The sequence below is a fragment of the Haliotis rubra genome, unplaced genomic scaffold (assembly GCF_003918875.1).
Source record: "Haliotis rubra isolate DU_JTF1 unplaced genomic scaffold, ASM391887v1 Scf34, whole genome shotgun sequence".
Classification (NCBI taxonomy): Eukaryota; Metazoa; Mollusca; class Gastropoda; order Lepetellida; family Haliotidae; genus Haliotis; species Haliotis rubra.
In genome coordinates, this window is record NW_025767013.1 from 2,791,044 (window position 1) to 2,810,035 (window position 18,992).

General features: G+C 38.4%; 2 protein-coding genes across 2 annotated transcripts; one reads left to right on the forward strand and one right to left on the reverse strand.

Moving 5' to 3' along the window:
• Positions 1-2,291: 2,291 nt before the first annotated feature.
• LOC124284593 (N-acetylgalactosamine kinase-like) lies at positions 2,292-13,502 on the reverse strand. The gene is given in 10 exon segments (XM_046720701.1): positions 2,292-4,262; positions 5,902-6,103; positions 7,186-7,396; positions 8,151-8,303; positions 8,621-8,719; positions 10,583-10,817; positions 11,303-11,337; positions 11,340-11,428; positions 12,043-12,131; positions 13,447-13,502. Coding segments are annotated over 10 exon segments (1,365 nt in total). The 5' UTR covers positions 13,497-13,502; the 3' UTR covers positions 2,292-4,060.
• A 1,149-nt stretch (positions 13,503-14,651) lies between these two features.
• Positions 14,652-18,242, forward strand: LOC124284595 (39S ribosomal protein S30, mitochondrial-like). Its single transcript, XM_046720703.1, has 4 exons — positions 14,652-15,415; positions 15,706-15,820; positions 17,135-17,302; positions 17,762-18,242. The coding sequence occupies exons 1-4, from the start codon at positions 14,663-14,665 to the stop codon at positions 18,139-18,141; spliced, it is 1,416 nt and encodes a 471-aa protein (XP_046576659.1). The 5' UTR covers positions 14,652-14,662; the 3' UTR covers positions 18,142-18,242.
• Positions 18,243-18,992: the final 750 nt, after the last annotated feature.

The following is an 18,992-nucleotide window of genomic DNA, read 5'->3' on the forward strand; positions in this document are numbered from 1 at the left end:
GGAAGTGTGTCCCTCCCAAATTCCAGTGGTTTTCGTTGTGTTCTGCTTCTAAGTTGCTGGACACATCCTTGACTAAGCTTAGGCATTGGAGCGAGGGTCATTCGATGTCGTTCGGAACTGAAGGTTAAAATAGCGAGCTTTCTAAGTCGTTTTCCCTTTCATCTCTATTCGATGGTGTCTGCGGGGACTGTCTTGAAGAAGGGGCTGGCTAGATTAAGGTCGAAAGACTTTAATTCAATGGGGCTTCCTGTAAATAGCGGGGAGGCTACTTGCTGAGGTGCGTCCTTTCGATTGGCTATGATTGATTAGACGTCACAATTGTACCTGCTTCCCGCCCTTGAAGCTGTTCCTGAAACTGATTTCTGTTACTTTATACCCTCGTACAACTTCACTCGGAAAATGAAATCAAAATGATGTCAGTTTGTTAAGTAACTTTTTTATTTTGTAGACAAACGTTATGAAACATTGTTGCAGAGTTCGTCTGATGTTTTCATCACATTCTGCGTTGTGATTCATTGGTATCATTTTGACCCAAACAAACTATAGTCAGAATTGAAAGATTCTGAAAGCTTACCAAAATTGTGCTTATGCAAGCCGCCACTCTACCTAAGGCTGTATTGTTCACTTATGTATTAAAGAAACAAAAAAGACTGTAATATTCATTTACTTGCAAAGGCATGATAGCGCAAATTTTGAAAGTCACCACTATGTTAAGTCATCAGATAAGGTATACATGTATATTACATTTTGAACATGAACTAGTCCCCTAAACTAGAAAACAAGTCAGTTTGGCCAAATGGTTCAGCAAAGATACTTCACTCATCGGTCTTTCTGTATGAATGTATCTTTCTATCCATCTGGCATTTAAGGTGATGCTCCAGATATCAACCTTTTGTTTGCTGCTTCACAAAACACTAGGGGCAGTATTATTTATGTCTGCCAGCACTTGTTAGAGGTTCCTGTAATATCTGAAATAATGAAGTGTCTGAATGGCTGTCAATTGATATGCTGTATGTTCGTGCAGCTTCAAGCAAGATATAACTTGGATAACAAAGCATGGAAAAGAAAATGAACAATACTTTTATCCTTTTCGTTAGTGTAGCACTAACTGTAATTTAATAATGCCTCCAAATTTGCATGACGGCCGGCCAGATATCACGCCTGTTGTTAGGTGACTTCATAAGGATTTCAGCTCTTGATGTTCAATCACCTACGGCTCGTTTGAACTTGGGTTCAATATGGACGCTATTTCTGACTAACATGTACCTGTGCCATTATGCACTTTCTTGCCGGTGCCAACCTTAACAATTGAACCATAAATTACAACATGCAACAATGAAAACATCCACTGGAACTCTAACGTTGTTGAGCACTGAAAAACATGGCGGCTGGTAGTATGGGCAAAGGTCAAGGTCGAATGTCGTCACGCTCAATTGTGACGTCATCTGTTTTGTTCTATGACGTTTCCATGTTTGTAAAAAGTGGGTCAGTGACCTCCGTCGTTTGTTGTCAGCAAAAAATGCTTCAAAACCGATACCGTTGTTTGTTTTTATTTTATTAAAAATTCTATATATTTTAGCTATAATAACGGTAACGCTATTTTTCAGAGCATTATCATTTGCAGAAGCCCTCGGTTAATGAAAGACCTCAAGTGATGCTACTCTTAGACGTTTTCCACTTTTGGTAAAACTCAAATGAATGGATGTACAACCCATCAGACATGAGGGGGACACTCTGTCGTACAACTCTGTACTTGAAGGAAAACTGATTTGTATGTTTCGGTGTAGGTACTAACACCGTTATCAAGCAACTTGCTTGATAACGGTGTTAGTACCTACACCTAAACGTCAGCACTCATTGCAATAAAGAAGTTGACTATCCATACAAATCAGTTTTCCTTCATCTTCACAACTTCTAAAATGCCTCTCAAAGAAACTCTGTACTTGACAGGGGCAACTGACCATCTCATTATCTGTCGCTTCAAGGTTATGTTATGTTACAGCAACATTCTCAAGAAATCTTTTCAAAACAAGAAATGGAATCCAAAATAATCAAAGAAGGCCTAAGGAGTGATACCTTCATGTCAAGATTATTTTTTTCTGATTTGCAGTCAAAGGCAAGAAGGTGTTCATGTTTGTAACCAAAGTTCTGTAATTACAAACAGTATGCCTTCACGCCAATGTCAATTCAGTTCACTTAGGATGGCTGCTCAAATTGCCGACATATGGTGTAAGTGTAATGATATAACAAATTGCCTACATATAATAACACAAGCTGTAAGTGTAATCAGATACATTTTAGAAATCGCTTTATTTAGAAACAGTGTACAGAGATCATGAAAGGTCTGTATACAAGTAAAACATATTGTTAAAAAACAAAAGATGCTTGCTGTATTTACCTCAAACTTTAATGCTTTAACTGTGACATGTGTTTTTGTGTGCATGAAAAAAGAATGAAAACTAATAAATGCTTTGATAATTCTGAGTGTGTTCTGACAATGCAACAGCTGCCAAGATATAAATGAAAATGCAACATTGTGTCATCAACCTTGTATGCATGCTTGAAACACCAAGCCAAACACTGAAACACTTCATCAGGACTTGGTTAATGGATGGACTGAAGCATCGTTTCATGCTACCACATTATATTACAAATATTCTCCATTAATAAAAAAAAAAACTAGATTAGGGACTGAGTGAGTGAGTTTTAATTTTTAAGCTACCCACCACCAACAATAGTGAGTGAGTAAGTTTTAGTTTTTAAGCTCCCCCACCACCAACAATAGTGACTGAGTGAGTGAGTGGGATTTAGTTTTTAAGCTCCCCCACCACCAACAATAATCTAGTGGTTTGTTTCAGTATTAGTGAGGTACAAATGTTTGTTTATAAAAACACTGTTGGAATGTATAATATGAAGAACAGTATTAAGTAAAATATAAAATCACTGGTGGAAGAACCGAGTGCTGATATCCCAATCTCAAGACATTATTTATTCAGTGTGTTCTTAACTCATGAATTCCAAAAGTGATACCAATTTAGGTATCACTGACAACAGTATTATATTCTACTCTTCCTAGAAAGCAGTACACAGTAAGATAGGCAGATTCACTACCACATTAAACATACAATTACAGTCAGACACTAGCTACAACACAACAAATACTTCATCATCACTGTGATCCTACTAACATACAACTACATCAATACTATAAAGGTAAATTGCCTTCTGAATACATCTTCCCTCACAGCTAGTCTACAATGGGGTCTAACACAGGACCACATTCTGCCCAGCTTGTCACAAATCTTATTTCACATCACATCTGAATAATGTGTTACAAAGAAGAGCAGATAATTTCAGCTCTGCAGATCTACACTAGTATTCAAATAATATAGCCTTTGTTCTAAATATTAACCAATCCTCCAGAGGCAGGAGAGTCATTTGACTGTAGAATTCCAGTTTACAATCTTTCCCAAATTGGGTGTAATTTTTGTGTCTTGATCATAGTGCCACCAGTGGCTAATATGGGTTACGACCTTCATATGCCCCTACTTTTGACCAATCAGATTCCACCTTTCATATCACTTGCATTTGCCTCAAATAAAATGGTGGAACAGAGTCAAGACAATCCAATCGATAATCAAGATCTTTATGGTAATACAACAGGCCTTATCTCGTGAAGTGAATCAAGTCGTTTGAGCACCTTGATAAAAAACATTGAAAGGTTTTGAAAATATCTGATGATGCTTAGTTGACGGTACACATACTCTCCAAATCTTCACTGCAGTAATAATGTCTTTTGTGACCCAGATGTTGATGTCATTACACAATTTTGATTGGACTGTGAATAGACTCGTCAGTCCAGCTGAAATATAACTCTGTAATGCCAAGACGTGTGGAAACTGGACTTAAAGGGTCAGTTAACTCTTGACGAACATGATATTAACCATACAAACGGACACATAATTTCACATTTTGGCATGACCTGTAGTAACAGCTCAGGGGAAGAATGTGGCCATTCAAAGAGAAGTACAAGGCACTTGTTGACGTTTTGTGATGTCTTTCAGTCTGTGTATATCGCAGCACCGCCACCAGGCTGGGTACCAAACAATGACGATGCCACTTGAGATTGGCGTGAGGTACCATCATAGTATTCTTCTTTCACTCTGGCTAGGAATGGCTTGACTTGGTCTGCTGGTACCACGGACACAGCACACCCACCCCAGCCAGCTCCGGTCAGACGGGACCCTAGTGCGCCAGCCTTCCTGGAATACACCATACAAATGTAACAGATAGGTATATTATCATACAGTGGATTCTCAAATCAGGATAATGACTTCACTTTGGTTCAGAAACATGTTCTTCCAACTGAGTGACCTTGACCTTACCAATTTCAACTATGGTTTAGTTACATATACAAATTAGCTATACTATACTAAATATACTTTCTGACTGAAACTATTTACACTTACTCCATGAACTTACCCATCATATTGCAAGTGGAGGTGTACTGAGAATTTTGAAGGAGTACTGACATGTTTTTGTGTGAGCGAGTTGGTGATGTGGTTTGTCTGGACGATTCATTGATCACTATTTCCAACCATGTATTTGTATTTGAAGAAGAGTGAGAAATAACTGAGCAACCGTGTGATGCGCGAAATGTCAGGTCCGACTGGACATAAATAGGAACAGTGTAGTTTTTAGCCAATCGAAAAATAGTGATGCATATTGTTGCATGGCAACGCAAGGGATTCCTACTGCCGGGGTTCCCTTATGTGTCAACTAGCGTTTAAGCTAAAGAAACTCTTGACAACAAGTATTTATCCGAAATTGATTTCCATTTGCACAATACGCATGGAAATTAAATGTTAGACGTACAAAGGTATTTATGTGCGTACATGATACGCTTGAAATCTTATTTTATGTCGTACTTCATTGATTTTGAAGCATACATTACACCTGTACGCCCCTTATCTGTAGCCCTGTCCATGTGTTATAATGCACATCATTGTGACCTATCTAGTTGACACAGGTATTGAAAACCATATACATTGAAATGTAAAGCAAGACTAACATGGCAATGTGCCCTGATGCCAAAGAAGAATGAAATATAACATATTTACTAGTTTATATCATTTGGTCACATAGAAGATCACCTTTTGTGTGATCCAAGTGTCATGGTGACCTTAAAGATAAGGTCAAGGTCACTCCAAATCAACTGGTGTGTCAGTAATCCCCCAATGTAGGCTGTCATCAAATTTGAAAACATTGGGTAGAACTGTGCAAGAGATATCGCGTTAACAAGAGTTTGAAAAGTTGTCAAAGTGTCATGGCGACCTTGAAAATAAGGTCAAGGTTACACAAGTTGACTGGTGTCCACATGATCCCCCAATGTAGGCTGTCACCAAATTTGAAGACATTGGGTACAACAGTTCATGAGATATCGTGTTAACAACAATCGGGACGTACATATCTTTGTACTGGACGCTGCTGAATATATAGTCCCCTGTTCTGCGTTGCGGCGGGGTACAAAAAGAAGTAACAACAAAATATGTATATGAACACGGAATAAGTCTTAGACACTACAAACTGTGTAGCACATCCTACAATATTTAATTACACATTCCGTGTGGTAATTCTAAGAGTATGGATAGCCCATGCTCATGGTCTGTAGAAAAGTTGAGAGTGACTGAATGTTTTTTGAACCCAAATATATAACAGTGTTCCATAAATACACAAGTCTTTACACAGGTGCAGCTATCTGCACTGTTGGGGCACACTCAATCCTCTTTACTCACACAAATAGTGAGGCACCGGGACCTATTCTGGCCAGGGAAACCTGTTTGTGTTCAGTATCAATTACAGGTTATTATAAACTTGAGTTGAACATATTGCTGTACATACATGCAGATGTCGACTAGACTGTCCAGGTCTGGATGACTGCATTCGTACAGGTCTCGACAACTAGCGTGACTCGCACTCATCAGCTCCCCAAGACGCTCCATGCCATTGGTCGGCTTGTCATCACACACAGCCTTGAACTGCCACACACGATTAGCTTCACTGTATACATGACTAGCACGCTGGTACAGCTTAAAGCTTTGAGCTGTTGAAAAACAAATTAATCAGTCATCAAAAATCATTGTCGTACACAAGTTATACATAAACAGTATAGCAATACATCAAGCATCAAAGCCATACATTAAATATTGTTTGTATATTAACCATCTGTCATACATTAAATATCAGGACCTCAGGGTTTTACCTTGACTTACACAAATGAGGGTCCAGTAGACCCTCATCACTAAGTTTTATGGGTCATTGCTGGTAATAGGAGGGTCCTGTAAAGGTGAGATGAGGTGAAATTGGGTTTAACGTTGTGCTTGAGAATATATTTCGGCTCATATGGCGAGCGTGCATGCGTGTGTATGTGTATGTCGCGGCTGCTTGTACTAGCCAGACTTAAGCTGGTTTTATAGTGCTAGCCCACTGAGATACCATGCCGCAGTGAAGCATGAATACCCCACTCAGACACATTATATACTGACTCGAGCCGACCAGTCCCTTGTTGTACCCATTAATGCGAAAGCCAGACAGGGACCAACAAGTACCATATTTTAACATCTTTTTGGTATGACGACCTTCAGCTATCCGGTCGGGATCCGAACCTGTACACTTAGACTGTTCCACTATGGGCGGACTGGGCCTAACTTCTAACCACTACACTACGGAGGCAGTCGTCCTGTAAAGTATTGAAATGGTGTTGTGTACTGTACACTTAGATAATTGTTCCAGAGTATGGGCATCTTGTAAAAAACTGGGCCTAACTTCAAATATTGGAGTCCTGCATCAAAATTTAAGGCTGTACATCAAATATCAGAGCCAAATACGTATCAATTATCAGTCATGTATCAAATATCAGGCACGAGGAACACACTGAAATGAATTCACTTAAAGTCATTTCTCAATAAAAGGTACAATTTTGGCCCAAGTCAAAATTATTTTAATCCACTGAATATTGTATCATTTGATTCTGTTAATGAGTAATATTTAATTCAAATTAATCTTGGAAGGAGGTATTTCCACATTCAGTGACCTAATGAAACTGATTCAGTTAGAAACACAAACATGTGAATGGAATACTATCAAGTCCACACCAGGAACCCCTAACACCTTCAGTGTACTAACTTGTGAGAGTATTGGCGCTGAGCGTGGTGCTGGCAAGTTCATCAGCAGTGACTCCGAGAATCTGACACACCTCATCCTTCGAGTAGGGCTCCTGGTGAAGGACGTCCTCCACCACCCCCAGCATGTCCTTCTGCCCCAGACCCAGCTGCTGCTGCAGGTCCCCCAGACGTTTCAGACCCCGCCACTCCAACCCCCTCGCTTTGGCCATCACCTACAAGTGGCCAGCCAAATATCAATATATAACAAACTAATTGGCTTATCTTATGGTTCATGATCTGACTTTAGTTTTGGAAAAGTAAAATAACTTACAGTTAATATGCTTTTAACATTTTTTCTCTTTGTATTACCTGTACCTTAAATCAACTGAAAAGACATCGTAGTTCTTCTTTTATTTTGTCGTGCAGGATTATTTAACTAATGTAGATCTGAACAAATGTTAAATTGGATATTTATTGAGAAAGTTACTTTTGATGTACTTTTCATGTCATCTCATGCTTTCTGTGAAATATATAACAAGATATGCCAAATAAGGCATGTAAGAATGTGACAGGTCTGGTCAAACTGTGATGACAGTAATTTCTTGAAGTAATTTCCATCAGTTAATATGTATATTTTCGTGCTGGCCTTTCTCCAAGGTGTATAACTGAGGTATTACTGCCGATGTACACACATCTTCCATAATGAAGATACCAAGGGACATAACTCTTAGTTGGAATTAGACTAGACTGATGTCTAATCCAGTCTTAAATCTGTTCCACCTATGTCATGTAAACAGACTCCACTGTAGTAAAACCAGTAGCCTTGTCCCAGGACTGTACTAAGTCCATGTGTACATTGTACTTCTATGCTCCAAACACACATGTCTAGAACACAGATGGTACAAGGAAACCAGTCCTTCACAGGGACAACTTATTGTATAAGTGATATAATCAAGAAATTACTATTGTGCAAGTCATGTCAGTCACCTGTGTTGCAAGTCTGCACTCCACTACCCGGATATTGAAGTGGGATGTTGCGGCCTTGTTGGCCTCTACACAGCTGTTACTGATGACGAAGGCAGCTCCCTCTGGTAGCTCTACATCCATTGACCTCAAGGGGTTGAACTCTATCAACTTAGCCTGAAATGATGAAAGAAATCATTAAACTTTGTTATATTGAATATTCTTACACAAAAAGGCTATATAGTGTATGTATTTCATTTAATGTTTCTCAGTAAGGGTTTATTTCAAAGAAAGAGCGAAAGATGTTCCACAAATTCAGTTCTTGAAAGAAACAAGTAAGAACTAACAAATCAGTGTGTACCACCTCCTGACTTTATATATTGTGTGTATAAAAATGTGATGAGTACTGAAGGAAATATAAAAGTACCACTCATTCCCTTGATTAAAAGGATGCCTGAATGCATGTACAGCGTTCCTATTCCTCATATACTCACTGTTCCCCTCTGTGCCATGAAGCAGATGGCTTGGTCCATCCCAACCCCCTCCGTACCAATGTAGTGTTCACAGTGCGAACACACATCGGCAATCTCTTTCTGTGAACAAATTCAGTGTCAGGGCAAAGGCTTATTTGTTGTTTAAAGCAACACTCAGGAATGAATGCTTGATTGGCATTTTAGAAGATGCTATTTGATGAACATAAAGAATTTTCAGGACTTCATCTTCTTTTATTCTTTAATAAAACGTTTCGTGTCCGGAATTTATGTTTAACGCTCAGGAATACTCAGAGATACAAACTCAGGAATATTCTGCGATACAATGATGCTCTGTAAATAAATTTGGACCTGAAAATCTATTGAATGACATCATAAGCATTGGTCCAAGCAATTGGGATGTAATGTCATACCATCAACCCAGCAGCCTGACCACTCACATGACCAGCATTGTGAGCTGGGGATTTATTTTATAATGAGAATCCCAACTGGTGGTCAGATGTGTAACAACAGCTCTATTCAGTGGAGCTGTAATGAAGACTTGTGAGGGACAAAACATCATCGGTGGAGCATGTACATGTTTGACAACTTCAACACACATGGTATAGTTAGGGTTAACAAAACAAGTCAGAAAACATATGAACATAATCTGTAAATCTCAGAATTCTCCCATGTAATCAACCATCGGAGCCTATCAAACAATAAATTCCTCTATTTCACTACCGGATTGCCTCTCACTGATACAACAAGTTGTCAGTACAATGATTAATACTAATTCAGCATGTACAAAAACATTTGGGATTTTTGTGGACCAACTCAGAGGCTGACAGCTGGCCCCCAGCATCCAGTATGAAGATACCAGTAAAAAGTAAATCTGCTGGAATTACATTTCAGTCTACATTTGGCTCCATGTCAGCAGCAAATGATTGTAAAGATTTTAAGTTTGAAGAAACTATAACTGTTTTGGAATCCTAGATAACACCCTATTATAACTGTTTTGGAATCCTAGATAGCACCCTACTATAACTGTTTTTGAGTCCAAGATAACATCCTGCTATAACTGTTTTGGAATCCTAGATAACACCCTATTATAACTGTTTTGGAATCCTAGAAAGCACCCTGCTATAACTGTTTTGGAGTCCAAGATAACATACTGCTATAACTGTTTTGGAATCCTAGATAACACCCTGCTATAACTGTTTTGGAATCCCTAGATAACACCCTATTATAACTGTTTTGGAATCCTAGAAAGCACCCTGCCATAACTGTTTTGAAGTCCAACATAACATCCTGCTATAACTGTTTTGGAATCCTAGATAACACCCTGCTATAACTGTTTTGGAATCCTAGATAACACCCTATTATAACTGTTTTGGAATCCTAGAAAGCACCCTGCTATAACTGTTTTTGAGTCCTAGATAACATTCTGCTATAACTGTTTTGGAATCCTAGATAACACCCTATTATAACTGTTTTGGAATCCTAGAAAGCACCCTGCTATAACTGTTTTGGAATCCTAGATAACACCCTATTATAACTGTTTTGGAATCCTAGAAAGCACCCTGCTATAACTGTTTTGGAATCCTAGATAGCACCCTGCTATAACTGTTTTGGAATCCTAGATAACACCCTGCTATAACTGTTTTGGAATCCTAGACAACACCCTGCTATAACTGTTTTGGAATCCTAGATAACACCCTGCTATAACTGTTTTGGAATTCTAGATAACATCCTGCTATAACTGTTTTGGAATCCTAGACAACACCCTGCTATAACTGTTTTTGAGTCCAAGATAACACCCTGCCATAACTGTTTTGGAATTCTAGATAACATCCTGCTATAACTGTTTTGGAATAATAGATAACATCCTGCTATAACTGTTTTGGAATCCTAGATAACACCTTGCTATAACTGTTTTGGAATTCTAAATAATACCCTGCTTTAACTGTTTCGGAAGACACTCACCTTGGACATTGTCCAGCCATTTGCATGCATCATGGTGAGGGCAGCGCAGCAGACTAGAGAGCTGGAACTGGACAAACCTGCACTCTGTGGCACCGTCCCCTCCACCATACAGGTGAAGCCACGCCCCTTGCTACCCATGTGCTCCATCACCCCCTTGATGCCACACAGTGCATAATTGTACCACTGCGGGTCAGAGCTGCTGATGGTGAAGCTCTCAATATCCGTCTCAAAATCACTGTATTGGAGATGAAGACACAGTAGAGAAGCTTAGCTCTGAGAAAAGCTGCTAGTGTTCCCATACCAGGGAAGGAAATTAACCTAGAGCGTCTACTAGCCCAGATAACATAAAACAATACACCACAAGATGTTTGAATTTCTTATAGCCCTTAGGATCCCTTTACCATTAACAAAACAGGTATAACTGCACTAACTACTTCTTCCAAGAGAATATCAAAGGAGATTAAAAAGAAATTGTTTGAGTATATTTTGAGGTGAAAGCCAACACAAGGTGACCACCCCATCCTCGAAAAGAATTTCCCTGAGGAGCATTTCCTAACCTCAGGACTTTGTGATATATGTGCAACATCCGCCTCTGGTGTAGCATAATGCCAGTTTGAACAATATTTCACATATATCAAGTCTTCTTGATGTGGGAGGGAAAGTAATACAGCTCTTTGACGCTCACCACTGTAGGAGGGATATCACAATGTATATACTTACGGGTATTTGGGGTTTGTGTTGGACATGGTAATCTTTCCGCGGAGTCATTAGGTCTGGTGGCAAAGACAACATCCTGTTCAATTGCCATTGGCAACACAGCATAGCCACAGTAGTCAATGTGTTCACCTACAAGTTCAATCCAAATGAGTTAAACAGTTCATTGTAAAGTCAGTTCTGTAAAACATTTCCGTTACAAAAACAACAACAACAACAACAAAAAATCAGGGTCACCTCTTTGATATTTTAAATTCCATATTCTGTAAAACATTTCTGGGAAAATAAAGAGGAACAACAACATCAACAAACAAAAAAAGAAATTCAACATGTCCACCATAAAATGAAATGACCCTATGTCTTTCCTCTTTGTTGTGATATATGGAATTTAAAAGGCAAAGAGGCGACCCTGATTTTCAAATGGGTTACAAGTTACAACTATGCCCAGGAAATTCTAGAAAAACTTGTCTTGAATTATGAGCTTCATGTATTAGTTAAACACACAACCATATTGACAGGAATAAATACTGACTATTTCCTCATCACTATGGGAATTGTTTTGTGAATGATGAAGACCCTTATGTTTTAAATGATTTTCTTGTAATAGGAAGAATGGTACAAGTAAGTGCATATTTCCCATATCAAGCCTTTCACATATCCCGACTCCCAAGTGTCCAGTATTACATGGATGCTACCAATCTTTGAAACAGTCTGTAGTCTTGTACAGACATGTATCTGAAACTCACCAATGAGATTCACCCGCCCTGATGCTCTGGCATAAAAAGTGGGATTGGCATCAAATTTGGATTTGAATGCTGCTTTAATTGCATCATATCTGAAATAACAAAATTTTACATTTTTCAGTTTGTGAGTAACTCACACTGGTGTGCCTCCAGTCCATCTTTACAAATAAACATGCATTATTGGTTGGCTGTAACTTTGCAAGTATGAGATGGGAAAAATATGTTAGATTGGTTTGTGCAACAGCACATTTCTTCTTCAAGAATGATTGATGATGCATGATATGACATGCAAGTGCATTTATTAGTTGTCCTCATAAGTTTGTAAGAAGCATTCAAGCCACAAGAAAGTGCATGGGCGGATCCAGGAATTTTGAAAGGGGGGATGGGGGTGGGGTTTCGAATCCCCTATTGGCTCCGCCAATGCAAGAAAAATCTTCAATGTGGTCTTAAGTCATTCTCTCTGGATCCGCCAATGAAGTGTATCCAGTATTGTGTATCATCAAACCGGAATTAAGACACATAAATAAATATCTAACATTCCAAACGGTGAAAAATATTAAAATCAAATATCGACAGTATACATCGTTTTAAATGAACAAAAATTTGATGATTTTTAATATCCAACTATATATTTAGAGTTCTCATCCATAAGAGGAAGGATAAGCTGGGAATTCTTGACAGTTATACACATGACCTGGACAGCTAAATGATTACCAGTCAACTATTTGTACTAAGCAAACAATATTGTAATTGCAACATACAGGCATTAGACTTCAAGCAACACAAAGTCATAAAAGGTTGACTATTTGGAGAGGGTCTGCTGCCAGGCCGTGATGGTTAGAAATATAATACAATAATGGCTGGAAGAAATGATGTCTAAAGGCATAAAGAAGCTTGTCCACGTGTCTATTGACATGTTCAGCAGGTGATTGTTTTGTTTTGTTATCGGACCAGATTATATGAAAAACGTGACAATGTCAATTCTTGTTTGACAATACCAAGAAAATTAAATACGTTTTAACAACAAGAAGAAAACATCAAAGTTTGATCATACCATTCAGATATATCCACTGAACTTCTCGGGCACAATAATATACTTCATTTTACCATGAATCCCGAAAAATACAAAATAGCCATGCATGTACCGGTAAATAAGACTGACAGCATCACGCTAATGGGAGAACTGATGATGTACAACAGCTTCATGCAGTTTGTTTGAGAAGTGTTTGTTCATTAACATGCCACGTAGAATCATACGAATGTTTATTTGATTTTGTTTACGTGATACGGTGAATAGATATATCCGAGCTTTATGACCAACATGTTTCAATGTCTTGTATAGACTGGGGCCAAGGCCAACCCTGAGCATCAATGTCATCGCTATGGAGATGTGTACCAAATAATCACCTCTCTCGAGATTCTGGAGGTACGCCTACAACTGGTGGGTTGTCCGCCATCTTTATATCATGTGATTCAAGTCATGTGATGTCTTGTTTAAAACGCGGGAAATGTGAATTTTTAGTCTGTCTTTATGCGTTTAACTGAATTAAAATCAGTTGAGCATCAGTAAAGGCTACCACATCACCTTTCGAGTAGTATGCATGGTTACTGTATTCTATAGATGTTTTTTAAGAAAGTAAGATACTTTAAGGGTGACAACGTCTTTATATGATGCGACGTTTCGGTACTGACCGGCCGTTGTCAAGCAAGAGTGGACAACGGTATAAGAATCTATACCGAATACTATTCCAGCAATATCACGGCAGGGGATACCAGAAATGGGCTTCACACATTGTACCGATGTGGGGAATCACTGTGACGAGCCAACGCTTTAACCACCCGACTTTACACACACACACACACGCACACGCGCGCGCGCACACACACAAACATCCCCCACCCCACTCCCATAAATTTCGAGAGTCATACGCCATGCAAATAATAATTTACTCAGATGTAATGCGTCGTGTCATATCATTAATCTTGGCATTAATTCACATAAAGATTATTGTCACATGTAATACTAACAAACCGTTTTTAGTGATATCACCAATTTATACCTTCAGTACTGTAGTAAAGGTTGATAATGTGTCATGTCTTTATGCACTGCATCCGAATGTTAAACAAGTTTATGTATATATATTGACTCTGAATCCCAGCACCTAAACTGTGTTAAAAAGACGTAATTAAGTAAACGACGTCGGGAAAATGAGACGTTATCAATAGTTGTTTTATTCCATACATAAACAACCTATATACTATTCTTTTCACCTTTCTATTCGAGAATTATGATTAGTGGGACTTTGAGTAACTTGATTTGTGTTTTTTCAAGACAGTGAGTTAAGTTTTACGCCGCTTTTAGCAATATTTCATCAATATCACATAGTGTACCCATATGGGGGAATCGAACCCGGGTGTTCGGCGTGACGAGCGAACGGTTTAACCGATAAAGTACCCCATCGCCCCATTTTCAAGACAGATATATACATGCCTAAGTACTGGAATATATTATTCAAGCAACATGATGTGAGAGGGTGAAAATGGTATTATATTGCGCGTAGACCATGTAGACCAATCAAAATGTTTGTTGTATTCACACCGGAGATACAAAATGGCGGCGGCCATGTGTGGTCGTGTTGATATGACTTCGAGGGTTTGTGAACGTCTGTTGAAGGTGTCTCGTAGGCACAGTAGTTTGGTTCACCAGAATGAGGTAGTCGAACATAAAAGCCGCGACCTTTATCCACCTGTCAGACCCAAGTTCCCCGAGGGGAGCTGGGGAGCAATGGATAGGCGTCAGGCATGGGTCTGGCGGGCCAAAAAAGAAAAGTTATCAAATGTCGCGTCAGTGACAGACAGGATTGACATGATAACCAAGAAGAAAATGACGATGTGGAAATACAAGATAGCGGAGAGATACCCTCGTGTTTTGCCGTTTCAACAGTATGCTACCAAAACTCACCTTGTGAAGGGATTGCCAACTGTATACGCTTCATTTGAAGTGGATGAAGTTGTGAAACAAATAAAACCAATTGTTATTGACACTATTTGTTTAGAAAAGGAGATACTTGCCAGGGACAAATTAATTACAAAGGCTTTTCCATGGGATCGGCCGGTACTTAACTCACAAGTACTGCTGAAAAGCATGCTTAATGCTCTCACAACGTGTCTGTCAGCTCACTGTGATCATTTAAACACCACACAGTTTGATGAAAATGTGCGTGTGGAAGCATTTTGGGATCGACATGGATTTAGTCGTCAGAAAATAGTTGACAATGATGAGGATTATAAGAAATTTGTGACAGTTAACGAAAGTCGATTACAGGCTTGTCATCAAGCAGATTTTGTCATCAGGAGTGAAAACCCACTGCCAGAGGTAGTTTGACATTTTAGTTTGTCTGAGGACAATTGGGTTAGCAATAATCTATTGTAAAGAATCTGTTAAGTGGTGTATAATTAGAAGCGGTTGAATTAGGCATCTCAAGTAAATAAATGAAAAAGATTGTAATCATGGTAATATGAAAATGACATGCTGATACCGATGAAACTTGCATCATTTTCTTGTTAGTGGTTGTGTATTCGTGGTAATATCAGAAATATGTATATTTGTTCATATGTCATAGGTGGAGTTTGCTACATTGGTAAAGTGTTGCTTCTTGTTTCAGTTTTTTGTCTCGGGATGATGAGTTTTGCAAGACAGCAGCCTATCCTGAGCTGGAGTATCACCCTGTTACGTATGGTCAGAACTTTGAGCAGAAGCTTCAGCCTTCAGTTGTTGCTGGTAACTTTCTATTACGTTTTTAGCTTGTATAATGTCAAATGAAAACTGTGCTGATAACTATGTTGACTACTTGTCACTATCATGAGCATTTTAGTGTTTTCAAGCTCAGTGCATTGTTAATAGTGGTGGTCCGATTAATTGAAATAATCAAAGATTGGTCGCAGTGACTAAACGATAGTGTTGGGAATTGGTTGAAATCTCACAATTGATGTTTGCTTCATTACCAATGAACAGTCATCGAAAAAACTTGGTTAGCATCATTTTTTAGATTTTCCTATCCAGGTTGTTATTGCAGATAGGTATAAGATGATGCAACTTGCTACTTTAAAGTAATGACTAATATATCATGACCATAAACTTCCTGGAGTCTTCAAGAAATATTCAGTCATGACTTTTCAGTTGGTGAAGTGAGTTTTCTAAGAATTAAACAAGTTTGCAGGCCCCGACAACTTCGAAGATATGTTCCATCGTCAAGTGTTTCAAAGACTAAAACAGCAGTTCCAAAATCGTTTGTGTTCGATTATGAGAAAATGTGATCGATTGCTTGGTCGTTCGGTCACTGCGACCAATCTTCGATTATTTCAATTAATCGGAACACCACTACTAAACGACCAAGCAATCGAACATGTTTTCTCATAATCGAACACGACCAATCTTGGAACACTTGTTTGCATTAACAATATTTTTCACAAGGCTGGTTTTGTCTGTGTCATTAAATTTACATTTCATAAGCACTACATGTACAAGCTCGTTCCAAGTCATGATTGAATTTATCTTAAAGAATCCAGGAAATATGTGTTCCTAACATACTAATCATCATTTAAATATGCAAAATTTGCAAATGGACTTTATGCAATTTGCAAAAAAACCGAAATTACTACTTTTTTCTTTATTTTTTGTGTGCATTAACAAAAAATAACAGGAACATTTGATAAATGACGCTAACCAAATATTTTCGATGATTGATCGGTTGTAATGGACCAATCATCAATTATTAGATTTTAACCAATTCCCAACACTAATTGTTCATGTTGTTAACGTGGTTATTGAAACAAATACACTTATCCAATTCATTATCATGATTATTGTGTAACAAAATTAGAATATGTCCCTAATCGGTTATCACGTTAATTGCCATGTTCTGATAATTCAGTATGGACAAATTCAATCACCTGCTTCCGTCACTGATGTTAAGTTTAAAGCTCCCAGCATCTTATGATTATATGAACAAGATGTGACCCCTCTGCAAAATGTTCAGGTTAAAGACGAGTCGCTTGACAACAACTATCATACAGTTATAAAACGTTTATACAGGGCACTGGGTAGGTGATCCATGTGAGTTCGGCTTGCTGACATTATGTACATCCAACGAGGTGCGTGAGGTTGGCCAACAGTTCGGTGATGTTCAGGAGCAGCAGCTGATGACAGGCATGGGCATGAACACTTCATTTACAAGACTTGTAGCTGAAGCTTACTACCAAGGTAATATACTTCACCTGACGATGGGGAAGAATATATCTCTGTCAGGATCCAATGATTGCAAGCTTATGTGTATATATTCACCTGTAATGAATAACTTCCAAAACATTTTTCCTTTGTTTTATCAACTTGTGAAACCCAAAGGAAACATATTTAGTAAACATTAACATGATTAATATACTGTATTCTTGACAAAGTGTCATGATCCAATCCCTTAGATACTGGAAATATTTGCAAGTGGTGGCTGTGAGTTCAGATTATCACTATGCAGGTTGTCATGGTTGGAGAGAGAGGATATTGTACATGTGTCTGGTGGACTTGTAAGGAATCCATAACATTAATTATGTACAGTTCAGATAGAAAATTAGAAAACAAGATTAAATTCTTGGTTATCACAGCTTATCATCAACATGAACTACACTTAATTACTATGCATACAAATCTCTCTACTTCCTTTCACAGGTTTCAGCTCTGCAATAGATATCACCTACCCATTCACAACTCAAACAATTTTGAGTGATGGCCAACGTTTCACGTTTTTTGCATACCAGCTAAATACATTAGAGCTATGGAAAGATGATGATGGCAACTCTCTTAGGAACATCTGTTGGCACACACCAGAGATGAAACTCTATGAGTCTGTGGAGGCAGGAGAAGTGAAAGGTTTCAATGACAATGTTCTTAAACATATAGTCAAGTTTCTTATGTTAAAGCCTGGGAGACCAGGTGTAGATCTACGACCTACATTACCAGCAGGGGAACCTGCACCCAGAGAGGCCACCAAATACATTAATGACAAACCTGTGGTGATCATTGTCGAGGAAGAGGAGAAATATGTGTAACTGTTGTGCTTTCATCATCTGTCATACCAGGTGGAAGCCATACATGAAAGCCTGTTAATGTATAAAGTTATAACCTTACAAAAATGAACAAGATGAAACCCCAAATTATAAGCAATCTTCTGAGGGAATAAAAAATCATAATTCTTTTAACAGAACAGCTTACTATTGCTACAGTTTCCTTCAATTAAAGTGCTTCAGAGCAAGAAATAAGAAACAGAGTGAAATGTTTTGGTATATGTTGCATTCACTACATTCTAATTCCATTTCAAATCAAAATCTTCCATTTGGCCTTATTCCCATATTTCATTCTGCCAGTGTTCAATATTATGAATAAAACATTTTTTGGCGTTTCCATAGCAACAAGTTCGACTTAGCCTGAAATTGGTGGTTGTGCTCCTTTCCGGAGCAGAACTCTAAAACCGTTAACTATTTCTTCACCAAACTTGGCACATAGATAGATCAGGTAGTGTACTGGTGCCTTTTGGTAGTTTTGGAATTCTGAATAAAATATTTTTGGCATTTCCATGGCACCATGGCAACAAATTTGACTTAGCCTGAAATTGGTGGTTGTGCTCTTTTCCGGAGGTGAACTCTAAAACCGTTCACTATTTCTTCACTAAACTTGGCACATAGATTGGTCTGGTGGTGTACTGGTGCCCTTTGGTAGTTTTGGAATTGTGAATAAAATATTTTTGGCGTTTCTATGGCAACAAGTTTGACTTAGCCTGAAATTGGTGGTAGTGCACTTTTCTCGAGCAGAACTCTAAAACCGTTTCACTATTTCTTTACCAAACTTGACACATACATAGATCTGGTGGTGTACTGGTGCCTTTTGGTAGTTTTTAAATTTT

What these genes read in the sequence shown, in the direction of transcription:
- LOC124284595 (XM_046720703.1), top strand. Translation starts at nt 14,663, where the DNA reads ATGTGTGGTCGTGTTGATATGACTTCGAGGGTTTGTGAACGTCTGTTG. An exon ending in TCAGCCTTCAGTTGTTGCTG is followed by an intron (nt 15,821 to 17,134) that starts GTAACTTTCTAT and finishes ACGTTTATACAG; the next exon opens with GGCACTGGGTAGGTGATCCA. An exon ending in AGCTGAAGCTTACTACCAAG is followed by an intron (nt 17,303 to 17,761) that starts GTAATATACTTC and finishes TTCCTTTCACAG; the next exon opens with GTTTCAGCTCTGCAATAGAT.